The 22401-nt window shown below is 48.1% G+C and overlaps 6 protein-coding genes across 6 annotated transcripts; 4 read left to right on the top strand and 2 right to left on the bottom strand.

The window, feature by feature from the left end:
• Positions 1 to 1009: 1009 nt before the first annotated feature.
• N7532_004305 (uncharacterized protein) lies at positions 1010 to 2285 on the top strand (the record flags this gene model as incomplete). Its single annotated transcript, XM_056616799.1, has 4 exons — positions 1010 to 1109; positions 1167 to 1547; positions 1606 to 1842; positions 1894 to 2285. 4 exons carry the CDS (start codon positions 1010 to 1012, stop codon positions 2283 to 2285), a joined length of 1110 nt encoding a protein of 369 aa, XP_056477156.1.
• A 294-nt stretch (positions 2286 to 2579) lies between these two features.
• On the bottom strand, positions 2580 to 4348 carry N7532_004304 (cytochrome P450; the record flags this gene model as incomplete). The annotated part of the gene is made up of 4 exons (XM_056616798.1): positions 2580 to 3298; positions 3360 to 3666; positions 3717 to 3732; positions 3795 to 4348. Coding segments are annotated over 4 exons (1596 nt in total), but the record flags the coding sequence as incomplete, so codon positions are not given.
• A 1207-nt stretch (positions 4349 to 5555) lies between these two features.
• Positions 5556 to 6704, top strand: N7532_004303 (serine hydrolase domain-containing protein; the record flags this gene model as incomplete). Its single annotated transcript, XM_056616797.1, has 1 exon — positions 5556 to 6704. The coding sequence occupies one exon, from the start codon at positions 5556 to 5558 to the stop codon at positions 6702 to 6704; it is 1149 nt and encodes a 382-aa protein (XP_056477154.1).
• Positions 6705 to 13717: 7013 nt separating this feature from the next.
• N7532_004302 (uncharacterized protein) lies at positions 13718 to 14350 on the top strand (the record flags this gene model as incomplete). Its single annotated transcript, XM_056616796.1, has 2 exons — positions 13718 to 13951; positions 14006 to 14350. The coding sequence occupies 2 exons, from the start codon at positions 13718 to 13720 to the stop codon at positions 14348 to 14350; spliced, it is 579 nt and encodes a 192-aa protein (XP_056477153.1).
• A 2384-nt stretch (positions 14351 to 16734) lies between these two features.
• Positions 16735 to 19062, bottom strand: N7532_004301 (uncharacterized protein; the record flags this gene model as incomplete). The annotated part of the gene is made up of 2 exons (XM_056616795.1): positions 16735 to 17883; positions 17944 to 19062. 2 exons carry the CDS (start codon positions 19060 to 19062, stop codon positions 16735 to 16737), a joined length of 2268 nt encoding a protein of 755 aa, XP_056477152.1.
• Positions 19063 to 19890: 828 nt separating this feature from the next.
• N7532_004300 (MGR2/ROMO1 family protein) lies at positions 19891 to 20547 on the top strand (the record flags this gene model as incomplete). The annotated part of the gene is made up of 5 exons (XM_056616794.1): positions 19891 to 19954; positions 20040 to 20066; positions 20134 to 20163; positions 20226 to 20316; positions 20424 to 20547. 5 exons carry the CDS (start codon positions 19891 to 19893, stop codon positions 20545 to 20547), a joined length of 336 nt encoding a protein of 111 aa, XP_056477151.1.
• Positions 20548 to 22401: the final 1854 nt, after the last annotated feature.

The following is a 22401-nucleotide window of genomic DNA, read 5'->3' as shown; positions in this document are numbered from 1 at the left end:
ATCGTCTTCGCTACTCATTAGTATGCACCAAACCATGTGACTAAGGTACCTGGACGAGAGACATCAAATCACGCCGACGGAGCAAGACCCTTGGGGTCACATGCGGTGCCGATCGTGGCATCATGTGGCCAGGCTGCCACCTTCGCGAAATAATAATCCCATCGAGAATCGCACATCGACACAAGCAGCGATCAAGTGGAAACTTGGCGTTCCCAGTTGACCCACCCAAGCCCCATCGCAGGCCTGGCGGGTCCGCGGGTGGCATGACGTACTCGATTCGCTCGACACGCTTGCTCTGCCCCGCCCATCCGACAGCAGCGTGGAACGTCGTTCTAGAAGGAATGGATCAAGCTAATCCCCGAAGCCTACTGAATATTTCGCGAGCCCTCTCGATAGCGAAGATCGACTATATTATTGGCACCTACGACAGTGTCCTCGGAGAGGCTGAGAGTCACGGACGATAGATTATACAGTCGAGCTGCAGCAAGAATTGATACCGACAATGTGAACTAGTGTACGAGCAGATGCACGATACTCCCTACCCATGGAAGCACCGTGGCAGTAGACCCCTGGTTGTTCTTTTGAAGCTGGTCTCACCACACGCTTTGGAGTGGAGATAAATCCAAAAGCCGCGTCCAGTGGCGGAACTTCTCCGGTCTATCTTGCCACGACGCCTGATGACATGGATGGCACATCTGCTCTTGCAACAAACAGCCATCTTACATTCCTGGATATGCCACTGGCACGTCATTGTTCTTTCACGAAGGAGGAAAAGCCCTTAACCTAAGTGGTCTCTACTCTCTTTGCTACCCCACGATATGGCGTCACTGGATCCTCTGTGCAGTGATCCAGCAATCGAACAGGGCGGGCTGACGTTGGTCTCTCAAGGCATAAATAAGCCCTTGGCCTTCGGGTTAGCCCCATCTAGAGATGTACTTTATAACTTTGACCATTTTCGATACTGCTTCAATACCATCTTATTGATCTTATTCACGTCAAACTATCCACCATGTCAAATTTGATGCACAAAGTCAAGGACGCCGTCACGGGCCATCACGAGAATAAAGCCTCATACCACGACTCATCCAAGATGCCAGGCAATATAGATGGTGAGCTCGCTGCCTGGTGTATCTGATATGACTAGTGACTCATTCCCCATACCATAGATACTCGTGACACCTACGGATCGTCATCTAAAAACGAGGGTTACAAACAGGATAACTACAACTCATCCACCATGAAGTCTGATACTCGCGATACCTACGGCTCCAATATTTACGGAGATAATACCCATCACAAGACCAAAGTGGACAATTTCGACAATACTGGCAATGCCTATGGCTCGAGCGCCCTCGGTACAGCTGATTACCCGGGGTCTACTGGGGACTATGGCTCTGGTGAATACCGCACCGATGCTCGTACCAACAAGACGGGCATAATGAGTGATACCTACGGCACCAATACAATGGGCACCACGGGAAATCATGGCTTCAGTAGCTATAGCACTGGTACTCATGGTGATTCCAGAATGGCTGATACCACGAAAGGTGAGCACAAGTAAACTCCTCATCTTAGGGTATTGATGAGGCTGATTGATGCAACTAGACCCCAGCAACGTTCACCGTTCTGTAAACATGGGAATCACCGGTACCACGGACAAATGTGGCTCCAGTGCCTACCGCGACTCTGCTGGGAGATCTACGTCGAACAAATTATCTGACGGTTACGATTCCACCGCTCGTACTGGAAACACCTCTAGCTCTAACACCTATAATTCAAGCACTGCTGGAGGCTATGGCTCCTTGAATGCTGGTCATCGCGATTCCAAGATGGGTGATTACGGTAAGAGTTTTCAATTTTCGACTTGATACATAATGGCTAATCTAAATGAAGACCACCGCGGTGGCTATGAAAAAGCTACTAGCGCCAACGGGTCTCCTACTGGCAGCTCTGGCATATACACCTCTGACTATGGCAACGTCAGCAGCACAGCTAGGAACACAGCCGGTATGACCGGTATGAAAGATAATGCCAATCTCGGTGGCAGCCACGGCTACAACACCCACGGCAACACCAACCAGGTAGCATCCCGTGGTGAATCAGAGTACAACAGCCGTGTTAATCAGGAAGGGTTTGGCGGTTTCTCCGCCGGCGGAAGCAGCTACGCATCTCAAGAACCGGTCAACAGGCGATCGTCCAGGTCACACAGCTCTAAGCTGCTTAATAAGCTGGATCCACGAGTGAAGAGCTCTGACTATGAAGCTTCCCAGCAGCGCGGCTGGTAGATGTTCTGGGTCTATCTGATTCCATGATTAACGTGTACTTGTAATCTGTATCTGTACTTCATATAGTAGAATTGAACTGAATTGGTGTTGGGGTGGAAGAAGATTACACATAACGTTTTGAGGTGCCGTTACCGAAAAGAGTGAGGTGCCCCGACAAATACCCCTGATCAGCTCAGGTCGGTCAGGGCCGTGCTCAATTCTACTCAGTGAGCAAAAGCGGCGACGGGGTGAGCACTAGAACGGAAGGAGACCGCCAAGAGTTGCCAGACATTATCCAGTACATATGTATTCTCCTTATATCGTCCTACCCGTCGCATTGACCTTGACATCTCTCAATGTATATCCTTCGGCCTCCGCCACTTTCCATTCCATCTTCACCAGCTTTTCAATTTCCTGATTCCGTGGAACGAAACTCACGGAGAAGGGCTTGGGGACGGTCATCGAGCCAGGCTCATACGCGTTATGCGATAAATCCACCTTTCCGGGCGCCAGGACTTGAAATGCCCATAATATCTTAGAGATTGTGATAAAAAGACTATTCTCTGCCAGGTGCATACCGGGGCAAATGCGTCGGCCAGCCCCAAAATCCCAATGGTCACGTTCACGAGGATTTGCCGATGCGGCATATACGCCAGCTCTGTGTGGATGGCCAAGGTATCTTTCCGGTTTGAAGATTTCCGCCTCTGGGAATATGCTTGGATCATAATGAATAGGGTATTGCTGGATGGCGATGATGCAATTTTTGGGGATTGTATATCCCTTATAATTGACATCAGCGGTGGCGTAATGTGGTATACCTGTGCTGGTGAGAGGGCGGATCCGAAGAGTCTCCTTGACAATAGCACGGATGTAGGGAAGCTGGACCATGTCACGGAAAGTAGGTGAACGAGTATTGCCTACTACATTACCAAGTTCTTCGTGCGCACGACGCTGAACATCCGGATAGCCCGAGAGATAGAGCATGCAACTGTTGACTGCCGCAGAGGTGGATTCCGCGCCAGCTTCTATTAAGGCTGATCATGGTGAGTTAGCTCTGTTTCATGTATAATCGCTTGCTTGTACAAAGAAACATACACCCTGCTAGGAATGCCATTTGAATTTCTGTAATCCCCATATCGTGATATTCAGACTCGATGAATTGCTTCACAAAACACTCAGGTGCCTCTCCCTTTTCCATCTGATTTCGTAGACGGGACCAAAAGCCCATCCAAATTGACTCCTGTCGAGCTAGCATCGGTTGAAGAGATTTGCGCCACCATTGCAATCGGACTGGAAGAAGCTCGGCCAACCCAGGTACGCCGTCGGCGATGTAGCGTCCCAGGGTAGATACGTAGGAAAAGTCTTTCACAATTTGGTAAATTCCACGTACATCATCGCATTCCTACAGAAATAACTTAGCATTGTTCCATACGTACGGGTGCTTCGACATACCCATTGCGGTATTCTCCTACCATACGTCGATGTCATCAGCACTGACACAGTATATCGGCGTATATGCATATAAAAAACTCAGTGCTTTTGGCATTGTCTGTCAATAAATCGTGCAGCAATTGCTTTGATTCAAATTCCTGTAAAGGCTGAAATGTGTCCGACATTCGCGGAGTCAATAGCTTATGGCTGACTGTCCGTAGGCGTCGCCATTCAGTGCCGTACGGCATAAAAAGAAACCGCATTCCTCCAGACAAGGCATCGAATACAACAGGCATCCGTGGCCGCGACGACGTTGTGGCGGACTGCTTGTCAAGTATTTCCTTTACTGCCTCGGGGGAGTTGAGCATATACCAATCCATCAAGCCCAGACGGACACGATATATCTCGCCATATTGTCGAGCCCATTTAAGGAATTGGCGATGCGGCTGTGAGGAGAGTTGGAAAGTGTTTCCGATCAGAGGCAGGCCTGGAGGGGAAGGGACAGTGCGTTTTAAATTTAGAACATTTTTGAATGTATAGATGGTAGACGAGTATGGAAATGACAGTATGGAAATGACCAAAATAATGAGAAATGCGATGATGGACCCTCGTAGAGTATTCATCGACCATTGGAAAACGAGAGCATTTGAGAGTCTGTGAATATTGATTTCACTACGTCTGCGACATGACGATTTTGCTTCGCAGCTTCGCATAGACGATGCCGGGTGGCCCACTCCGGTTTTTTCGTTTCTTTTTTCGTCTTCCGTTTCGACGCTACTTTAGGGTTTAAAAAAGGAAATTGCATAGTTCAACCTATCGTAGGCTCAGGGAACTTAGTGTTGCCCCAAATCGCAACTCAGGCAAATACACGATGGCATTAAGGAGGAGCTGTTCGACGGGGCCGAGCCTACCGAATCACATTATCTCAGAACTCATAAGCGGGTACTCCGTACGATGGAGGACGGAATTTGCCTTCGTGATAGGTCTAGGTGGAATCCCACGTGATAGGTCTAGGTGGATGGGAGACCACCTGGCTATCTTGCAGATCGAACTATTATTGATTGAACTATTTGATCGAACCAGCGCACACCTCCTCACGACCCACCCGCCGATCTCTGGTTCCTTCACCGCTTCATTGCAAACTGCTCAGGTGACCTCGTGGAACAACGCGTTTGGATTCTAAATATGTAGTACGGAGTATGAAGTAACTAACGTTAATCTATGGAGTACGGAGTAACCTTGTTTGAGATACAGAACATTTTGCAAACCGTCAGATTCATCAGGTCCAATCACTAGAGCTGGATTCATGGGAGGCGCGGGCACTGACCTCGTGAAAGTCGCTCTGCCAAGATGGATCTCCAGCGCAGAAAACTCAATCGATTCGATCTAATAGTCACCCCTTAATTTTGCAGTGGGACATCTTCAAGTTCCTCAGTTGCCATGCCATAGTAACGAATTTTCATCTTTTCCAAAGACGCACTGGAATAACCACAAAGATACGAAGTAGAACACAATCGCAGTCGAAGCCTCGCAAGGCGACGGGCTTGGTTCAACTTGAAGCTGCTTAAGAGTACGCAAGCGGATAGGGGACTCGTAGCCTAGGCATTGCCTAGCCTAGTTGCTGGGGATTAAGATCGGCGCTCAGGGTGGAATTCATGAACACCTCCTGCCACCTGTTTGTGGGGCGCATAGACTGGCTGGCTGTCTGGAGACAGGAATTTGGAAACTCGCCTAATAGCCTCGGGAATCATCTATCGGTACCCTCGATCTTGTTCATTTGGCCACAGGCCTTCATCTATCGCTTGACGGTCCTATCTTCTGCCAGCTGTTTTTTCCTAGCCCAATCCGATCATTACTACGATGCCGGCCTTCCCTATCCTGCCTACTATTTTGAGCATAGCACTCTTGTTTATCCGAGTGACCGCTAAACCAGCGACATCTGTTCTGCTCCAACATAGGGAAGACACCATTATCAAGCAATGTAGCCTCCCTGGTCCAGGCGAGGATTTTCATACGGCTTCCGCTGCGGAAGTGAATTTGGAACCGGACGCTGTCAAAGAGGCGATTGAGTACGCCTCCACTGCTGGGCGTTTGTCAATCCAAATCTTTCGCCATAACTGTAAAGTTGCGGAGGGGCCATTAGACCCCCTTACAGACGGGATCGCGAACAATGTGTTTAGTGTCACCAAGTCTGTGATTGCTATGATTGCTGGATTGGCATACGACCGGAATTTGCTTGCGCTCGACGATCCAATTGGCAAATATCTTCCCAGGGAACCAGGATGGGGAGATGAAGCTCACCGCGCAATCACTGTCGAACAGCTCCTTACTCAGACCTCTGGTCTCGATGAAGCAGTATTCTCTGAAATCGCTACTAGCGGACTCGATGCTAGTGCTCCTCAAGAGGCGTTAGCTCAACCTATCATATACCCACCTGGAACTAAGTTTGGCTACAGCCAAAGGGTACCCGACTTGATGAGCTTCGTCATACAGCAAGCTGTGGGAGAAGACCTTCAAACCTTTGCGCAAAAGCATTTGTTCGATCCAATTGGCATAGCCAACGACACATTTTTCTGGCTTCGAGATCGATCTGGCAACACATATGGCTTTGCTTCCCTGTATATTCCGCCCTCTCAGCTGGCAAAACTTGGCCTGGTTATGCAGAATGATGGCTCCTGGAACGGCCAGCAAGTCATCTCCTCAGATTGGGTCTCCAAGGTATCGCAGTCGAGCCATCTGAATCCTTGCTACGGCTATTCCTTCTGGACAAACCGAGCGGAGCCATGTATAGGTGCGAACCTCCAGACATACGATCGTCATTTTATACCTACTGCACCTGATGATCTCTATGCTATGGCTGGTGCGCTGCTGCAAAACAATTTTATGATTCCCAGCCTTGACATGACCGTCACTTGGACCGGTATTATAGGCGATTCGGAGCCAAATCTCTCTGCTCTTCTCGGTGCCGCTCCGGGGGGGATCGATTCTATACGTTTTTTCGCATTTTGATGCGTGGTGTTAAGGATGCAGATGTTCCAGACCCAGGGCCATTCAAGGTTGATCCACTGGATTTGGACATCAGTCCAGACAACCATCTCGGTGCGACTGTCCTTCTCAATGATCTCGTTTCGAGTCCTGAATGCAATATCCTCTTTTGTAATGGTCGAATTCCTAGTGATGGTGTTATGGAGAATCTTCGGAAGTTATTGAATGTGGTTATGGGATCGTTGAAAAACTCTTTGCCGTAATAATAAGTATGCTATCTGCAAAGTTTCATCCACTTTAGCTACGTTAACTGAATCAACAAGAGTTGTAATAACTGGACCTGTGAATTCCTGTTCGGATTAGTTCTGCCTTTCCCGGTTTAGCGCCCTGCTACACCGTCACGTAACCTCTGCCTTGCCTGAACATAATGTCAGGAAAAGGAATTGATGTACTGGCTAGCAGTGAAGATGTCTAATAGAATCAGATTGTTGATTGAAGATCTTAAGATCGGTTGAGCGATCTCAGGGGTCCGTATTTGAACTAGTGCGTGGTCAGCACACGCAGGTGGTCCGGTCTTTGGCCGCTTTTATCAATATTCGTCTGCCCTGCCAGAAGCTTCCTCCTACCGTCGAATCTTCGCTGAATCCATGTCTTACCACACTACCACCATTCGCTCCCCTGAGACAATATATTCGACGGTTGGTTATTACAGCGCAAGACTCGCCGGCCATTATTTTGGCTTTTTTGGGTGATCAGTGGAAGACCGGCGTGGGCTTCATTCTTGCAGAAGAGCGAGTGAGTTATCTCTTTATGGCCAAATATAGCGGGTGGGTCACACGAAGACAGCCTCCTATGTCCAGCCTGATGAACAAACGCCATTTTTACGTCCACTGTGGGACCCTTCCGAGCACGAGATCCAAGCAACTGAAGTGCATTGGGGTGAATGGCTGGCAATGGAAGATTGAATGGTGGGCGAGCGAAGTCCGTGGTAGGTGATAGGATGGCTACAATGCCAATCCAAGATACTTCGTTCAAAAAGAACTCCCAGCTTTTGTAATATTGAGTTAGGCGACCATGCAGATAATAATACGGAACAGCATGCTAGATCTAATAATTTTTCAAACAGAAACAATATCTCAAGCGCCAAAGCGAACTTGCGGTAAATTCATAAATTGCCATACTAATAGCTTCACAGATTCTGACAAAATACATCCGCTTACTGCCCTAACATCTGATACCAGTTTCGAGTTTACCCAACCGATATTGTAGTGATGGGTGTCACGGGCCAGTGCCCGATATTGGTCACGTGTGCCACGAGACCTTAGCATATTTCCATAGCGAACGCGCGCGGGAAGATCTTCTTCTTCTTCAAGCTTTTTGTACACAGTTCGTGGCCTAGCTAGATTGAATTTAAGTCTTGCTTCATCTCTTCACAATGGGAGCGAAAAGTGTTGGGCTGGCCCTATGAAAAGGTGACTTAGTCCCCATGAAAAACACGTCTACTAATAGGGAGCGTGTAAGGTGGTAGGCCCAGGGGAAGTAAAGTGGATTCGTAGGTGCCAGCCGACCTGTCGGGGATATGCCCCACCCTGGCCGACTAAGCTAAGCTATCCTAACGTAATCCACTAACTACCGAGCGGTGGGAATTGTTAGGGACACCGCAATTAACGTAATCCACAACCGAGTCGGCAGTTTTCCCTAGGACCACCATCAAGCACTATTCAACGCGACTTTATTCCACCACCACTATTCAGAATGCCTCTATCTCAAGAAAACCGAATGCAAATGGCCATACACGCGTACAAAAGCAAGCAAATCCAATATCAATCAAAAGCTGCTGGAGTATTTGGCGTACCAAGGTCAACCCTTCAAGATCGGCTCAAGGGAATGAAATCACGGTCGGAAACGCGTGCCAATTGCCATAAATTAACAGCTCATGAAGAAGAAGTCTTGATCAAGCACCTGCTAGACGCAGATAAACGAGGCTTATCGATTCGACCTGAGTTTCTGCGTGGAATGGCGCAGATCTTACTTCGTGAGCGTACCCAGGATCCTAACACAACCATTGGTGTTAACTGGGCATACAACTTTGTTAAACGCCATCCAGCGCTACGTACACGATATAATCGGAGGATTACATGCCAGCGTGCAAAGCAGGAGAATCCGATGGTTATAAAACAGTGGTTTGAGACTGTGCACGAGGCTATTCAGGAACATGGTATCCATGAGGATGACATCTGGAATTTTGACGAAACTGGCTTTGCAATGGGACTCTGTTCAACCTCCAAGGTCATCACTGCGGTGGAGCGTAGTGAAAGACCTCGAAGAGTTATCCAGGGGAATCGAGAATGGGTCACAATTATTGAATGCGTGAGCTCGAAAGGGATCCCTATACCCCCGTGGATCATCTTGAAAGCAAAAGAACACCAGGCTGCTTGGTATCAAGAATCTGCTCTCTTCAATAAGGGCTACGCTATCGCAAGAAGCCAGAATGGATGGACGACAGATGAGATTGGCCTTCGCTGGCTAAAAGAGATGTTTGAACCACAATCAAAACATCATTTAACTGGTGCGAAGAGATTGCTTATTCTTGATGGCCATTCTAGTCATCTGACTGCAGAATTTGATGATTTTTGCAAAGAGAATGCAATAATCTGCCTCTGCATGCCTCCCCATACTTCTCATCTTCTTCAACCACTGGATGTTGGTGTTTTTGGGCCGCTTAAACGCGCGTACGGGAAATTGACTGAGGAGATGATGGCTGCCGGCAATAACCATATTGATAAGGAAGACTTCCTCCACCTATATCCATCCGCGCGCGAGAGGGTCTTTACTCGAGGGAATATATGCAATGGCTTTGCAGGTGCTGGTCTTAAGCCACTTGATAAAGACCGAGTTCTTGAAAAGATTACTTTCCAGCTTCGTACGCCAACACCACCTCTTGTTGAAGTTGAAAGTTCAATCTCCTCTGCTTTTCAAACACCTCAGAATCCTCGCCAGCTTGATCATAAGATCCGCAGAATGCAGAGAAGCATTCAAAAAAGGAAACTTTCTAGCAGTCCGATGTCTCATATTCAACATCTTGAGAGGGCCGCGCAGATGGCAATGAATATGAACCTACTTCTTCAACAAGAAATCAAGGTTCTACGGGCTGAGAATGAGCGGAAAATGAAAAAGAAGGCAAGGAGGAGTGCTACTCTAGGTAATGACCTTATTTTATTTGTACAGGAAGGTCAAAATCGTCTCCAGCAGCTTGATACGCATGTTGAGGAGCAGGCATCCAGGCCTCGCCAGCGAGCTCCAGCACGCTGCAGTAGTTGCGGGACTGTTGGACATACCATAAGAAGTTGTCCTAATAAGTAGCTATTTATTTTATCTTTTATATAGTCTAATTTAAAGACGTTAGTGGTTGAAATGCTGGAATATTCTAGTGATGACGGAGAAAGTGCCGACTCGGTTGTGGATTACGTTAATTGCGGTGTCCCTAGTTAACAACAATTTTGCGGTGTCCCTAACAATTCCCCCGAGCGGTCAACTAACGTAATCCACAAGCGAGCCGCGAATACAACCGAACCGCGAATTTTTACCACGCATATGCAATTTGAAGCTTCTTCAACCACGAAAAGATAATCAAACTGGACTATCTAAACGACAAATGAATAGCTATTTATTAGGACAACTCCTAATAGTATGTCCAATAGTCGCGCAGCCACTGCAGCGTTGTGGAGCTCGCTTGCGAGGCCTTGGTGTAGGCTCATCAACCTGCTCGTTAAGCTGCATATCAAGCTGCTGGATCCGATTCTGACCTTCCTGTATAAACAAAACAAGATCATCACCTAGAATAGCACGCTTCCTTGCCTTTTTCTTTATTTTCCGCTCATTCTCGGCCCGTAGAACCTTAATTTCCTGTTGAAGAAGAAGGTTCGTGTTCATTGCCATCTGTGCAGCTTTTTCAAGATGTTGAATATGAGATATTGGACTGCTAGAAGGCTTTCTTTTTTGAAGGCTTCTCTGTAGACTGCGGACCTTGTGATCAAGTTGGCGAGGATTCTGAGGTGTTTGAAAAGCAGAGGAGATTGAGCTTTCGACTTCAACAAGAGGTGGCGTTGGTGTGCGAAGTTGGAAAGTAATCTTTTCAAGGACTCGCTCTTCATCAAGTGGCTTAAGTCCTGCACCCCTGAAGCCGCTGCATATATTCTCCCTAGTGAACACCTTTTCGCGAGCAGGTGGATAGAGAGATAAGAAATCCTCCTTATCAATATGATTGTTGCCAGCAATCATCATCCCTTCCACTAGTTTTCCATATGCGCGCTTTAGTGGGCCAAACACACCAACATCAAGCGGTTGTAAAAGATGAGAGGTATGAGGAGGCATACAGAGACAGATAATTGCATTCTCTTTGCAGAAAGCATCAAATTCTGCAGTCTGGTGGCTAGAATGGCCATCAAGAATAAGCAACCGCTTTGCACCAGTTGAATGGTGTTTAGAATGTGGTTCAAACATCTCTTTTAGCCAGTGAAGGCCTATTTCATCTGTTGTCCAGCCATTCTGACTTCTTGCAATAGCATAGCCCTTATTAAAAAGAGCAGATTCTTGATACCAAGCAGCTTGTTGAGATCCTGCTTTTAGGATAATCCATGGGGGGATATAAGCCCCCTTTGAGCTCACACATTCAATGATTGTGACCCATTCACGATTTCCCTGAATAACTCTCCGAGGTCTTTCACTACGCTCCACTGCAGTGATGACCTTAGAGGTTGAGCAGAGTCCCATTGCAAAGCCAGTTTCATCAAAGTTCCAGATATCATCCTCATGGATGCCATGTTCTTGAATAGCTTCGCGTACGGTCGCAAACCACTGCTTTATGACCTTTGGATCCTCCTGCTTTGCACGTTGGTATGTTATGCGCCGGTTATATCGTGTACGCAGCGCTGGGTTGCGTTTGACAAAATTATATGCCCAGTTGACACCAATAGAGGCAGTAGAATCCTGTGTACGCTCACGAAGCAAAATCTGCGCCATTCCACGCAGAAACTCTTGTCGAATTGAAAAGCCCCGTTTATCTGCATCTAGCAGTCTCTTGGTAAGGACTTCTTCTTCAAGAGCTGTTAATTTATGGCCGTTGGCGCGTGTTTCCGACCGTGGGTTGATGCCAGCAAGCCGCTCGCGAAGGGTGGTTTCAGGTATGCCAAATATCTCAGCAGCTTTCAATCTTGATTTGACTTCTTGCTTTTTATATGCAGAAATAGCCATCTGCATGCGAGCTTCTTTAGATAGAGGCATTTTGTATGAAAACGATGAAAAAAGACGCGTTGATGAATGTTGATTCGAAAATCGTAGTTGGGGAACGCGAAAATTCGCGGTTCGGTTGTATTCGCGGCTCGCTTGTGGATTACGTTACCACCGAGCGGTCAACCATCCCCACTACCACATTTTCAAAAGCAGATAAAATCACCAAAACACCATTAATTCAAAAACTACTTATTAGGGCAACGGGTCATAATATGGCCAATCTGTCTGCATGCGCTACATGTAGGGGGTGCACGCTTCGCCGCATAAATAGGTGGTTGAACGTGATCAACCGGAGTAGGCGGGGGCTGTTCAACATGTTCAACTGGCTGCACTGGCTGCGCTGGTGGCGGTAGGCCCTCGCCGACCGTAACACCCTGTTCAAAGCGAACTAGGCGATTCGTTCGTGCTCGTTTTTGCCGTTTTTTCTCATGTAGTGCATGTAAATCAGCGTTTTCCTGTGCTAGTAGCGCTGCGCTATGTAATGTGTGAAAGTGGCCCTTAATCAGTTGATCTAGGGTAATCTTCGTGCGAGTAGGGGGGCTTCTTGACTGATTTATAAGAAGTTCATTGATATGGGAAGTCTGTCTTTGTAGTTGTTTGGTAGTTTTAGGTGTTTTGGGGCTGAATATGCTTGATCGGCTGGTAACGTAATCAACGGGCGAGTGACGCACACGGGCGAGTGACGCACCCCAAAACACCATAATAAATGCGATAAATTACAACATCATATCTCAGCAACCATAGACTTACATGACTTCAGAATTTGTCTCAAGACTTTTCTAATCATCAAAGGCAACATAGGTTCATATCAATTATTTTAATTATCATTTTGGTATGATTACAAAAAATTACAAGGTAATCTCGACCTTGAGCATGTAAATATATATCCCCTCATTAAATTTTAAATTTAGGGTCCACTACAGTACTCAGAATCTTCAATTATGCTAGCTAGCTTCCAAAGTAGATTCCACAGGATGTGGTTGTTGAGACATGAAAATATCATTTATCGCATTTACTATGGTGTTTTGGGGTGCGTCACTCGCCCGTGTGCGTCACTCGCGCGGGCTAACTAAGCTACCGAAATTTACAATACGTTACAAAATACCATATACGACGAGACAAGTTTCTACAGATCAACCTACGCAACCCCTAATGTGCGGGGGTCATGCTTTACTCAGGAAAGGGACGACACTTCAAGGCGGCTATAGTAACCCAAATCAGGGAATGTTTCTTAAAGACAAAGGTGCTTACTGCTCCTCAAATTTGGACCGGTATCGGATCCTCTTGAAAGAATGAGAAGTATTTGAAACGTAATACTGGTGATTGGTTGGCCAGTGCTACACAAATGATGCTGTCATGATGCGCAGACCCGACTCGTCACCTGTGATCCGACTAGGTCAAGTACTTGGACCGGAAAATTTCCTGATATTTTCCCACCCGAGATGCTCTTTTCAACTACAGTCAGGGAAGAATTTGTAAAGACTTTGTGGTGATTGGCTTCGGGCGGTCGTGGCTGACATGTAGATCCAGGGCTCGGCAGGTGAGTCCCTCAATTGTACACCTCGATCACTCTCACAATGACGTCTCACAATTCACTTTGTCTATTAAAGGGCGAAAGGAATCCCTAATAACAAGTTATTTCAAAAAGGGGTTGGAAAATGTCACTGCCGCTCTCACGCTCTACTCGTATCTCTTCAAAGCTATTCAGAATTCCAACCCAACGGTGCTACATATCCCAAACCGCAATGACGGCCGGTATCAGTGACGCGATCAAGAAAGATCATCGCGAAATCGAGGATTACTATAACAAAATCCTCGCTTCCCCCACGGACGAAGAGAAAATCATGTGGCAGAACCAGTTCACGTGGGAGCTGGCCCGTCACTCCATCGGCGAGGAGCTTGTCGTCTACCCTCAATTCGAGAAGAAGCTGCCTGATGGTCGCAACATGGCGGACAAGGACCGTCAAGAACACCTCTCTGTAAGCTTTCTATCGGTCATACCTTACTAGTAACTAGCTAATGTTACACTGCAGGTCAAAGAACAACTCAAAGCTTTCCAAAATATGGGACCTTCCGATCCTCAATTTGAGCCTACTCTTAAAGCTCTCATGAAAGATCTCTCCAAGCACATCAAAGAAGAAGAGAGCGATGATCTTCCCAAATTGGAAGACAATTTGACGACCGAGGAGAGCGAGGACCTTTCCAAATCTTTCGGCAGGACTAAGATGTTTGTTCCGTCGCGCTCGCATCCCAGTGCTCCTGATAAGCCTCCTTTTGAAACGGCCGTCGGACTTATGACGGCCCCTATTGATCATCTGGCGGATTTGTTCCGGAAGTGGCCGCATACTTCCGGCATGCCAAACCCGTCTACTAAGTAGTACTGAGTACTGTTCAAGAAGAAGACAATTTGGATTCAGCCATGGTTCGGTATTATACACTGGGCATGATGTGCGTGTCGTGGCTCTAAACGAGTGGTTATTCTTCGCAACAGGTATCTCAATTGTACATGGCCCTCAGGAGTTATGGAAGATAGTTATGCTAAAGCCATACCTTTTCCTTGATCATACGAACAGGTTGCGTAACATTTCCGGCTCTGCTCTGTGATCGAATCTCTCCGGCGCACTCTTTTCTCAATTCTTCTTGTTAATATAATGTGAACCCACTTCGTTATTTGCCAAATGAAAAATGCCAGTACGGTACGACATAATTCGTTATCTAGACAGGTTTTGCTGTGATTCTTGCGTATGGCGTGTAATAATAGTTTCGTAATTTTTGCGTCTCTAACATGCCTTGTAACGGACTGACATATGTATTTACAGTGCAGTGGCGAGACTGACAGACCGCACTAGGAATTGAGCGTAGGTTAGCCCGTAGTAAACTTTGCTCAGGTTGATCTGTTTCGTTCTATTCGTAACTTCAGTAAACAATGTAGAATGCGGTCTATTTGATCGAATCTGACTATACCTCGAGTTTTTCGAAACGTAAGGTATAACGGCTAGATGCGTCCCTGCTGGCTTGTCAACAAGGCATACCACCTAGCATCAGTATTGTCCTGAATATGTAGCTTGAATGGAGAATTTTTCAATCTTTTTTTTATCTGTTGTCGGATTTATTCCTGAAAATGCTCGATTGTCCATTTATGGCCTCGTCATACTCTTCCTTGAATTTTGACGGACAAATGAGAGTTGATGCAAATCATGCCAAGAACCCTCAGTATACGCCAAACAGCTTGGCCGACAAGTTCCGCCCTGACACTGCTGAAGCTTTATATCAGCTTGCTGATAAACCGTCAGCCGCAAATCACACTTCTGGCATGAGGGTAGTTCAGCCGAGTACGAGCAGCCGCGCATGCTGTCCAAGAATGTCATGAATGATAAAGCCCATGATTAGACCTGGCCCTCACCCGCGGGTGACCCTCTGGACCATCAACCCGACCCGCACCACGGATGGGTGAGGGTCTGACTTCTAGACCCTCAGGGTAGGACACCTCTATATCCGACCCTCAAGAGGGTGACCCGCGGGTGAACCTCAGGGTCCACAAACAGGACAAACAGGTAAAAAGCGTGACTTACTCGTGATGCGTAAATTATGTAGATTTAGAGAGGTTTTCTGTGTATTCATTTGTAATTTTTAATAAGCTAAAATCATAAGAAAAGTGTATTTTTTGTCGTACGAATGATTGACATAGGATATAGAATAAAACAATGCAGTAATTATTGAGATCCAAGTACATAGCCCTCAATCTGGGGAGCACTTCGAGAGCAACTGATGAGACTAATTCGATTTCTATCACGTGACTTTACGATGTCTAAGATCTTGGTAAAATGAACGCTTGTAATATCGTCGAATGTAACCACTTTCGGCGCTCAATTTGCCGTCACTTAGCGTTGTGATGTAGAAAGAACTTCCACACAGAAAACAGGACATCAGATGTAGTAATACGAGGTAGCACTTTTCTTTTGAGAAAGCCATCTAAAGACCGCGGGATAACTTGTACCCACACCACGGTCTTAATGGGACGGAACTACATTCAAGCAGAAGTGCTCGCAGTCGCTCAGCGTAAAAAATACTTGGCTCGCTAAAACGATGCACACGAAAGGTAAAGAAAAGAAATTCGAGTGTCCACAAAAAGTTGCGCTATCATAACACATAACATACTCTAAACCAACGGTGTTTGCAGAACAATCACTCAGAAGCATCGAAACAAGACCAGTGTCAGAGAAGCATGCTTGGTAATTTGCATCATGTACAGAGAAGGACGTGAAGCCCTGTGTCTCTCGAGACAAGGGCTTCATGATAGAAAACAGAGACTTAAAGGAGATGAAGGGAAGGACTGTAGAGGCTAAACTGATGAGACAGGGGATATGGAGACAAGAAGGCATAACGAGAAAAGAAAGAGGTAGGATTTAACCAAAGTAAAGGAATCAATCAAGACAGTCGTCACCAAGGATCGTTATTGGCACGAAGTTCAAGAGCTCAAGACGTGACACCAAAAAGACAGGAAAAAAGGTCAGAATATGCAACAATGCAGTATGACGGCCATGAAAACCAACACCAAACCCCACAAGTATCAAGTAACTAGGCGCCTCAGCCAGCGGACCAGACCTAGAGTACAGGGAAATCAAGTCGTCAGGAGAAAAGAATCGTCGAGATGAACAGTATCATGCGGGCTGCCCTGGTTCTTCGAAGGCGCCGACTTTTGCATAGAAAGCAATCATTAATATGTGTCAAACGAATAGGGCAAAGTTTCACCGAGGGCAGTTTATTTGTCCAGCTTTTGCCACCCGTTGAGGTAGGCCATGAGACCAACTCCAAAAAGAACCACTCCAAAAATGGACGCATAAGGGCTTGCTTCCTCTAGATACTGGCGTCGTTGCCATTTCGTCGCGACGGCTGTGGCAGCATCCATCTCTTTGCCCTTTGAGGCTCCTGGGTCAAAGTTCTGTGACGAGGAGTCACCAGCCTTAGACTTTGCAGTCCCGTTCTCTGTCAATGACATGTGACCAGAACTGGACTTTGAATCGTCATTTGGTCCATCTGACTTGGCCGCAAGAGCTACGGCTGCCGCTTTTTCTGCGCGTTCTTCGCGAAGAGTCTCAATCATCTCTTCCAATGACTTCCGCGACTGGGCCGTCTCATCTTCGGCTGTCTCGGCACGCTTCTTAAAAGAAGTCATCTGCTTTCTCATCTCTTCCATTTCCTCTGCCATGGTATCGAGACGACGCTGCAATTGTTCGGTGTGAGCCTCCGCAGAAGGTTCTGCCTTCACAGCATCCGAGGTAGAATCAGCCCCTGGAGATGGAAGGTCATCACTAACAGCAGACTCCACATCTTCATGTTCTTGCTTGATAGGAGACTCCTCCACAACCTTTTCGAGATCGTTTTCGTGATTGACTTTGTCGTCGCCCGCCGGAGTGCTAGTTTCAAATTGCTTGGCCTTGTCTTCCGCAGTTTCCCGTGCAGATTTTTCCTGGCGGAGAAGGTCCTCGAGCTCCTTGATGCGAACCCCCTGTGTTTCAATCTCGCGTCTGGCAGTTGACAGAGACTCGATGAGCGACAGTATTTGACTTGATTCGCGAGAAACGGGAGAGCTTGTAGACATAGACTTCGGTTTGTCTGTATCGCTTCGTTTAAGAGGCGAGAATGAGTCTGATCCAGTTCGCGGGGGAGCATCCGGCTTTTCGGGTAGAGGTTGTTGAGGCGGAGGAGCAGGTGGATCAGAGAATCTGGAGAAGGAGTCGACGCGTGGCATTTTGGGACGCCCATTGAGTTGCCGTGGGGCACCATTCTCCAGCGGCGATGGCTTGCTGGCTTTCTCTTTATCGGCATAGCCCGGTTGTCTGATGGCAGTCAAGAAATCGTCGGTTTGACGAAGATCCTGAGACTGCTGCTTGGCTTGCTTCAACTCGCTCTGTCGGAATACATTAGAAATCAATTTCTAGGAGTTGTTAGAGAAATGGTGATAACTTACCGTGAGTCGTTTAACAACCTGTTCAACTGAGATAGGGGAGTTCCAGTAATTCATCTGACGCTGTTGGTGCATGGCGTTCAGCTGGTTGTTGGCAGCACTCTGAGCAGAGCGATTACTGATATTGCTACCTGATCTCCCACGCATATGAGAAAGTGGTTGGCTGAGAGGCGAAGGTAGAAGGCCACCTCCAGACGCAGGGTCTAGATCCCCGAAATTCAAATCCAGGATGTTGGGAGTGGATCCATAAAGACCCGCGTGTTCAACTTTAGCAGAGACTTTGTGATGAACAATGGTGTTCTGGTCCTCGCTAACGATATCAATACCCAGTTCCAGCGTATCATTTTCGCGCAATTCGTGCGGGTCCGATTCGCGGTTCTCGGGAGACAGACGATGTCCGTTCACGAAGGTCCCGTTCGACGATTTCACGTCGCGAATCCAAATCGTTCCGTTCTTCTCGGCCCATATTTCCGCGTGCTGGCGAGACAGAACTTTGGAATCAAAGAAGCCGTTCAAGGGGGTAGGCACCGTCTTCGCATTTGTCTGGCGTCCGATTCGCAGAACTTCGGGGAAGAAAGGCACATTTATTTGCTTTTTTTCGAACGTGCTGTTCATCGGCGTCAGTGCCAATATAGCAGGTGGATCAGCAGCTTGTCCATTGGGCTGTCGGGCTCCATTCTGTTGAGAGGACTGAAGCATGTGCTGCGACGGCACGATGGACGACGGTTGATGAATCGCGGACATTGTAGATGAAGCAGTCGGCCCCGACGAGAACGCAGGGCCTGCCTGAGACCGCGCGTTCGTTACCCCGGATACGGGCTCCGCTTTGGAGTTCGGCCAGACTTTGCGAGTGGGTTTGGACTTCGACCAGGTTCCGGATTCACTGTTTGAGACCTGTGCTGCATGGGTGTCTTGTGTATTGCTGGTTACGGTATTCGTAGACGAGTTCGACCCAAGCGAAGAAGAGGAATTCGACCGCTGAACGTGTTTCCGTGGCATAAACATACGTGACACTTCGTCGCTGTTCATTGAAGACAGGGCTCCTTGTCCTCCGTTACCAGTGCTGTACCATCCCAAGCGAGACCCCGATTGCACACTAGGCGGAGATGCCACAGCAGTCATGGAGAAGGATACCAGAGGTAGTCCAACACAATGGGAAGTCTAGGCGGTACTCGACAAGCGCGGGTAAGTCAGGTTGAAAGGAGTCGAACGGTCGGTCGGAGATTTTTAGATCGATCGCGATATGGCGGAAATTCGTGGTGGCGTTTGTGAGCGAGAGAATCGCCCGTGAGGCACACACAGGGCTGGTTGTTGTTTTCTTGGTCGGCCGGCTGGGTCAGAACGGTCGCGTTAGCGTTGGTCGCTTGCCAAACAATTATTTAAACCCTCGGGCGCAGAGCCTGGGCTTGGATCATCCAGCAACGACGCGAGCAGCGAGAAAAGATCGGACTTACCTGTCAAATGTAGTGTAGGTGATATTGAGCCGCACTTTGTGGCATGAGAGTCGTGCTCCAAACCAAGGAGGAGTGTGAGGTCTTGCCGGAAAGTGCACAGCGACCGGTGTCTCACACCGTCCCGGGGACAATGGAGGGAACGCTAGACGGGTTGTCCGCCTTGCCACAGGCTCAAGGCCGCGCTAACAAGGATGTGAAGGGTACGAAAGCAAAGATCGAGGATGGTCGGCCATGAAGCGTAATCACCCAAGGAGAGGAGGTCGGCTGCTCCCTCGACGCCCCGGGTCACGTGCCATTCCCGCACGTGTAGCCAATTACCGTTGGGATCAGGTGACAAGCCCATTCGAAAGGCGGAGAAGGCTCCGTCATGCGCTGAAAAGCTGCCAGCTTCTCCGAGTCCCAACCGTAGCGTCCTGCTTGTCTTTGTCCAGCCCTGAGCATCTGCTCAAACGCGACCTTCTGGCATACCCAATCAGTCTCTTGCGTTCTATTCAAGATGCCCGTTGTTGCAGGCCCTGCCCCTGGCGGAGGTGCCCACGGCCCTTCGACCTTTGACAAGAGTATGTGCTCCTTCGAGTCCACTTCTTGAAGCTGCGGTGCAGTCAAGTAAACAGTCATTTGAGCATGAGCTAACTGACGATCTAGTGAAAATGGGTGGATTGATGGGCTCCAGTATGTGATAGCTGCAAGCTAACTTGAATGTACATGAGCTCTAACTGACGTGATTCTCCACCTTTAGCTGTCGGTGGAATTATGGGCTTCATCATTGGTAAGCAAGATGTTATTCTCGTGTTGTTGCTCTAAAGATTGCAGCGAACTGATGAACGGCAGGAACTGTGACCATCTTCCAGTATGGTGCTGGGCCTAATGGTGTCATGCGCACCCTGGGCAAGTACATGCTGGGTTCCGGTGCGACTTTTGGGTACGTTTCTTCTGCCATCTCCTACTCCTTGCAGCATCTTGTTTCTCTCCGAGATTGTCATTTCCTTCATTCATCATCCGCTAACCCCTGTTTGTTTCTGACTTTAGGTTGTTTATGTCCATCGGCAGCGTTATCCGTACCGACGGACCCCACAATGATGCCTGGCTCCGCGCCCGTGGTCCTCCTATGATGCTCCCTCGCCAGAGCCCTCTGCGGGCAATGCGTCAATAAGCTCGTCATCCCTCAGCGCTCATGCGGGAATGGCCGAGGTTCATGCGAACATGACCAAATCGAATCGTGGGGATGTGTTTTTTGTACGATATGTTCATTATTCTTTGCTGAGCGTTTCCGGCAGCTTTGGAATGCCTAGGGGCATGATAGAGGAATTGTCTGAAATGATTGGCAGTTATCAAACATGCTAGTGTCGCAGACCCCTAGTTAATTACCCATAGGAGTGTCCAATGTATATATGCCGCTCGCATCTACGGGTCACCGGCCACTAGAGTTGTCACGCTTTTCGGTCTACACGGTGATCTGGGCGTTGTTGAAATGGTATCCTTGCTTGTTCCTTAATTCGTTTTGAGTAAGTACCTGATGCCAATTGGATATCTTGTAGATGCGACGATAGCACTGCCCAGATGGCGGTCAACATATCCTCCGGTATTCCATGCCATATCGCTTTTTGAATGATGTGATGCAATATCATGATTCAAATAATAACACTAGGCATCATATTGGGTGCCAACACCATAGCATACCACATCACAGTGCACCGTAATACATATATAAAGGAGCAACAATCCATAATGCCATATGTGATGTCCAGTGTAGCATAGAGTTTTCCATACAGTCAAGACAGTGCAATATATATACTACTACACAGATTTGACTACAGCACCTTGCACACTATACTTTCTAACGTCGAAAGTGTAATGCTGATTTCTAGTGTGTAATAACGTCTATGGCCACTGGAAGCAAGGTCCAGAATAGTCAAGCGGCTGTTCACACCAAGCATATAATTGTCCGACAGCCCACGGTGGGTTGTTCGAATTCCGTACCTAGGTACTGCCCTGCTTGGGTGGGTGTTTGCAGTATTTGTTTTGGCCCGCAGCCCGCCCTCCTTCCCCTCCGTTAGTGTAACCAGCGATGGTACATATTTTCGTATAGCAATCGACCCGGGAATGGAGTACAGATATGCGTGCTCGTGTCGATCGGGAACCGAAGATGGAAAAAGAAGCGGTGTCGGGGCTCGAATGTTGTACAGATCAGCGATCGCGTGTGACGAGCCGTTCTCAAGCTGACCCCTTCCCACCGAAGCCGCGCAGCCGAATATCCAGACAAAGGAGGTATTGTGCTGTCCTCTGCCTTTCGCACCCCGACGGTCCAAATCTCGGTTTCCGTCTCCGGTTGAGTCCCCGGCCGATCATCGTGTACTACTGCCAGTGTCTTAGCAACGAACTCCACCCTGAGGCAGTTGAGAAGACTAACGTTGTGCGCGGCATTGGGACTCGCACCCTCCAAGAGTTCGATTCGGCAAGGAGCACAACAACCATGATCTGTCAAGTTCTCGAACCCCCCAGACTCTCACGATGAGCGCTAACCGGCCCCAAGTAGAAGGTTGACCAGACGATCCTCATCACAGTGGACTCTCGGGGATCCATGGATCTCGCCAGGCACAGGCGGCTGACTGGCGGAAGGAGTGCGTGCCAAGAGACTGGGCATAACACCACAATTAAGGCGAAGAGTCCACTTTTGCCAGCTCTGCTCGTGTCGGGCTGTAACCCGGACGAGGCAAAATCAGACAGATTTTGAGCCAATCTCGGTTACCCCTTCGGCCTGGCCAATCTGATCGGCGTTTTTCAGCCCTCTGGTGATGGGCGATGGCCGGCGAAGCCTTTTTTCCCTTTTCCAAGGCTCGGCGGATGTGGTCTGGGTGGCCATCAGTGGCTCTGGCGAATCACTCCCCAAACCCTGTCAGATCCGTGCTGTCCGTTCCTGCATCCATGACGCCAGGGGTTGCACGGAACAGTCATGGGTATTCGCTGCCTACGCACAGAGACCCAAAAACGTTTTCATTAGCCCTCG

Source organism: Penicillium argentinense, assembly GCF_028826775.1.
Source record: "Penicillium argentinense strain IBT 30761 chromosome Unknown utg000004l_segment0_segment0, whole genome shotgun sequence".
NCBI classification, from domain to species: Eukaryota; Fungi; Ascomycota; class Eurotiomycetes; order Eurotiales; family Aspergillaceae; genus Penicillium; species Penicillium argentinense.
This window is presented reverse-complemented; position numbering and strand designations above follow the sequence as displayed.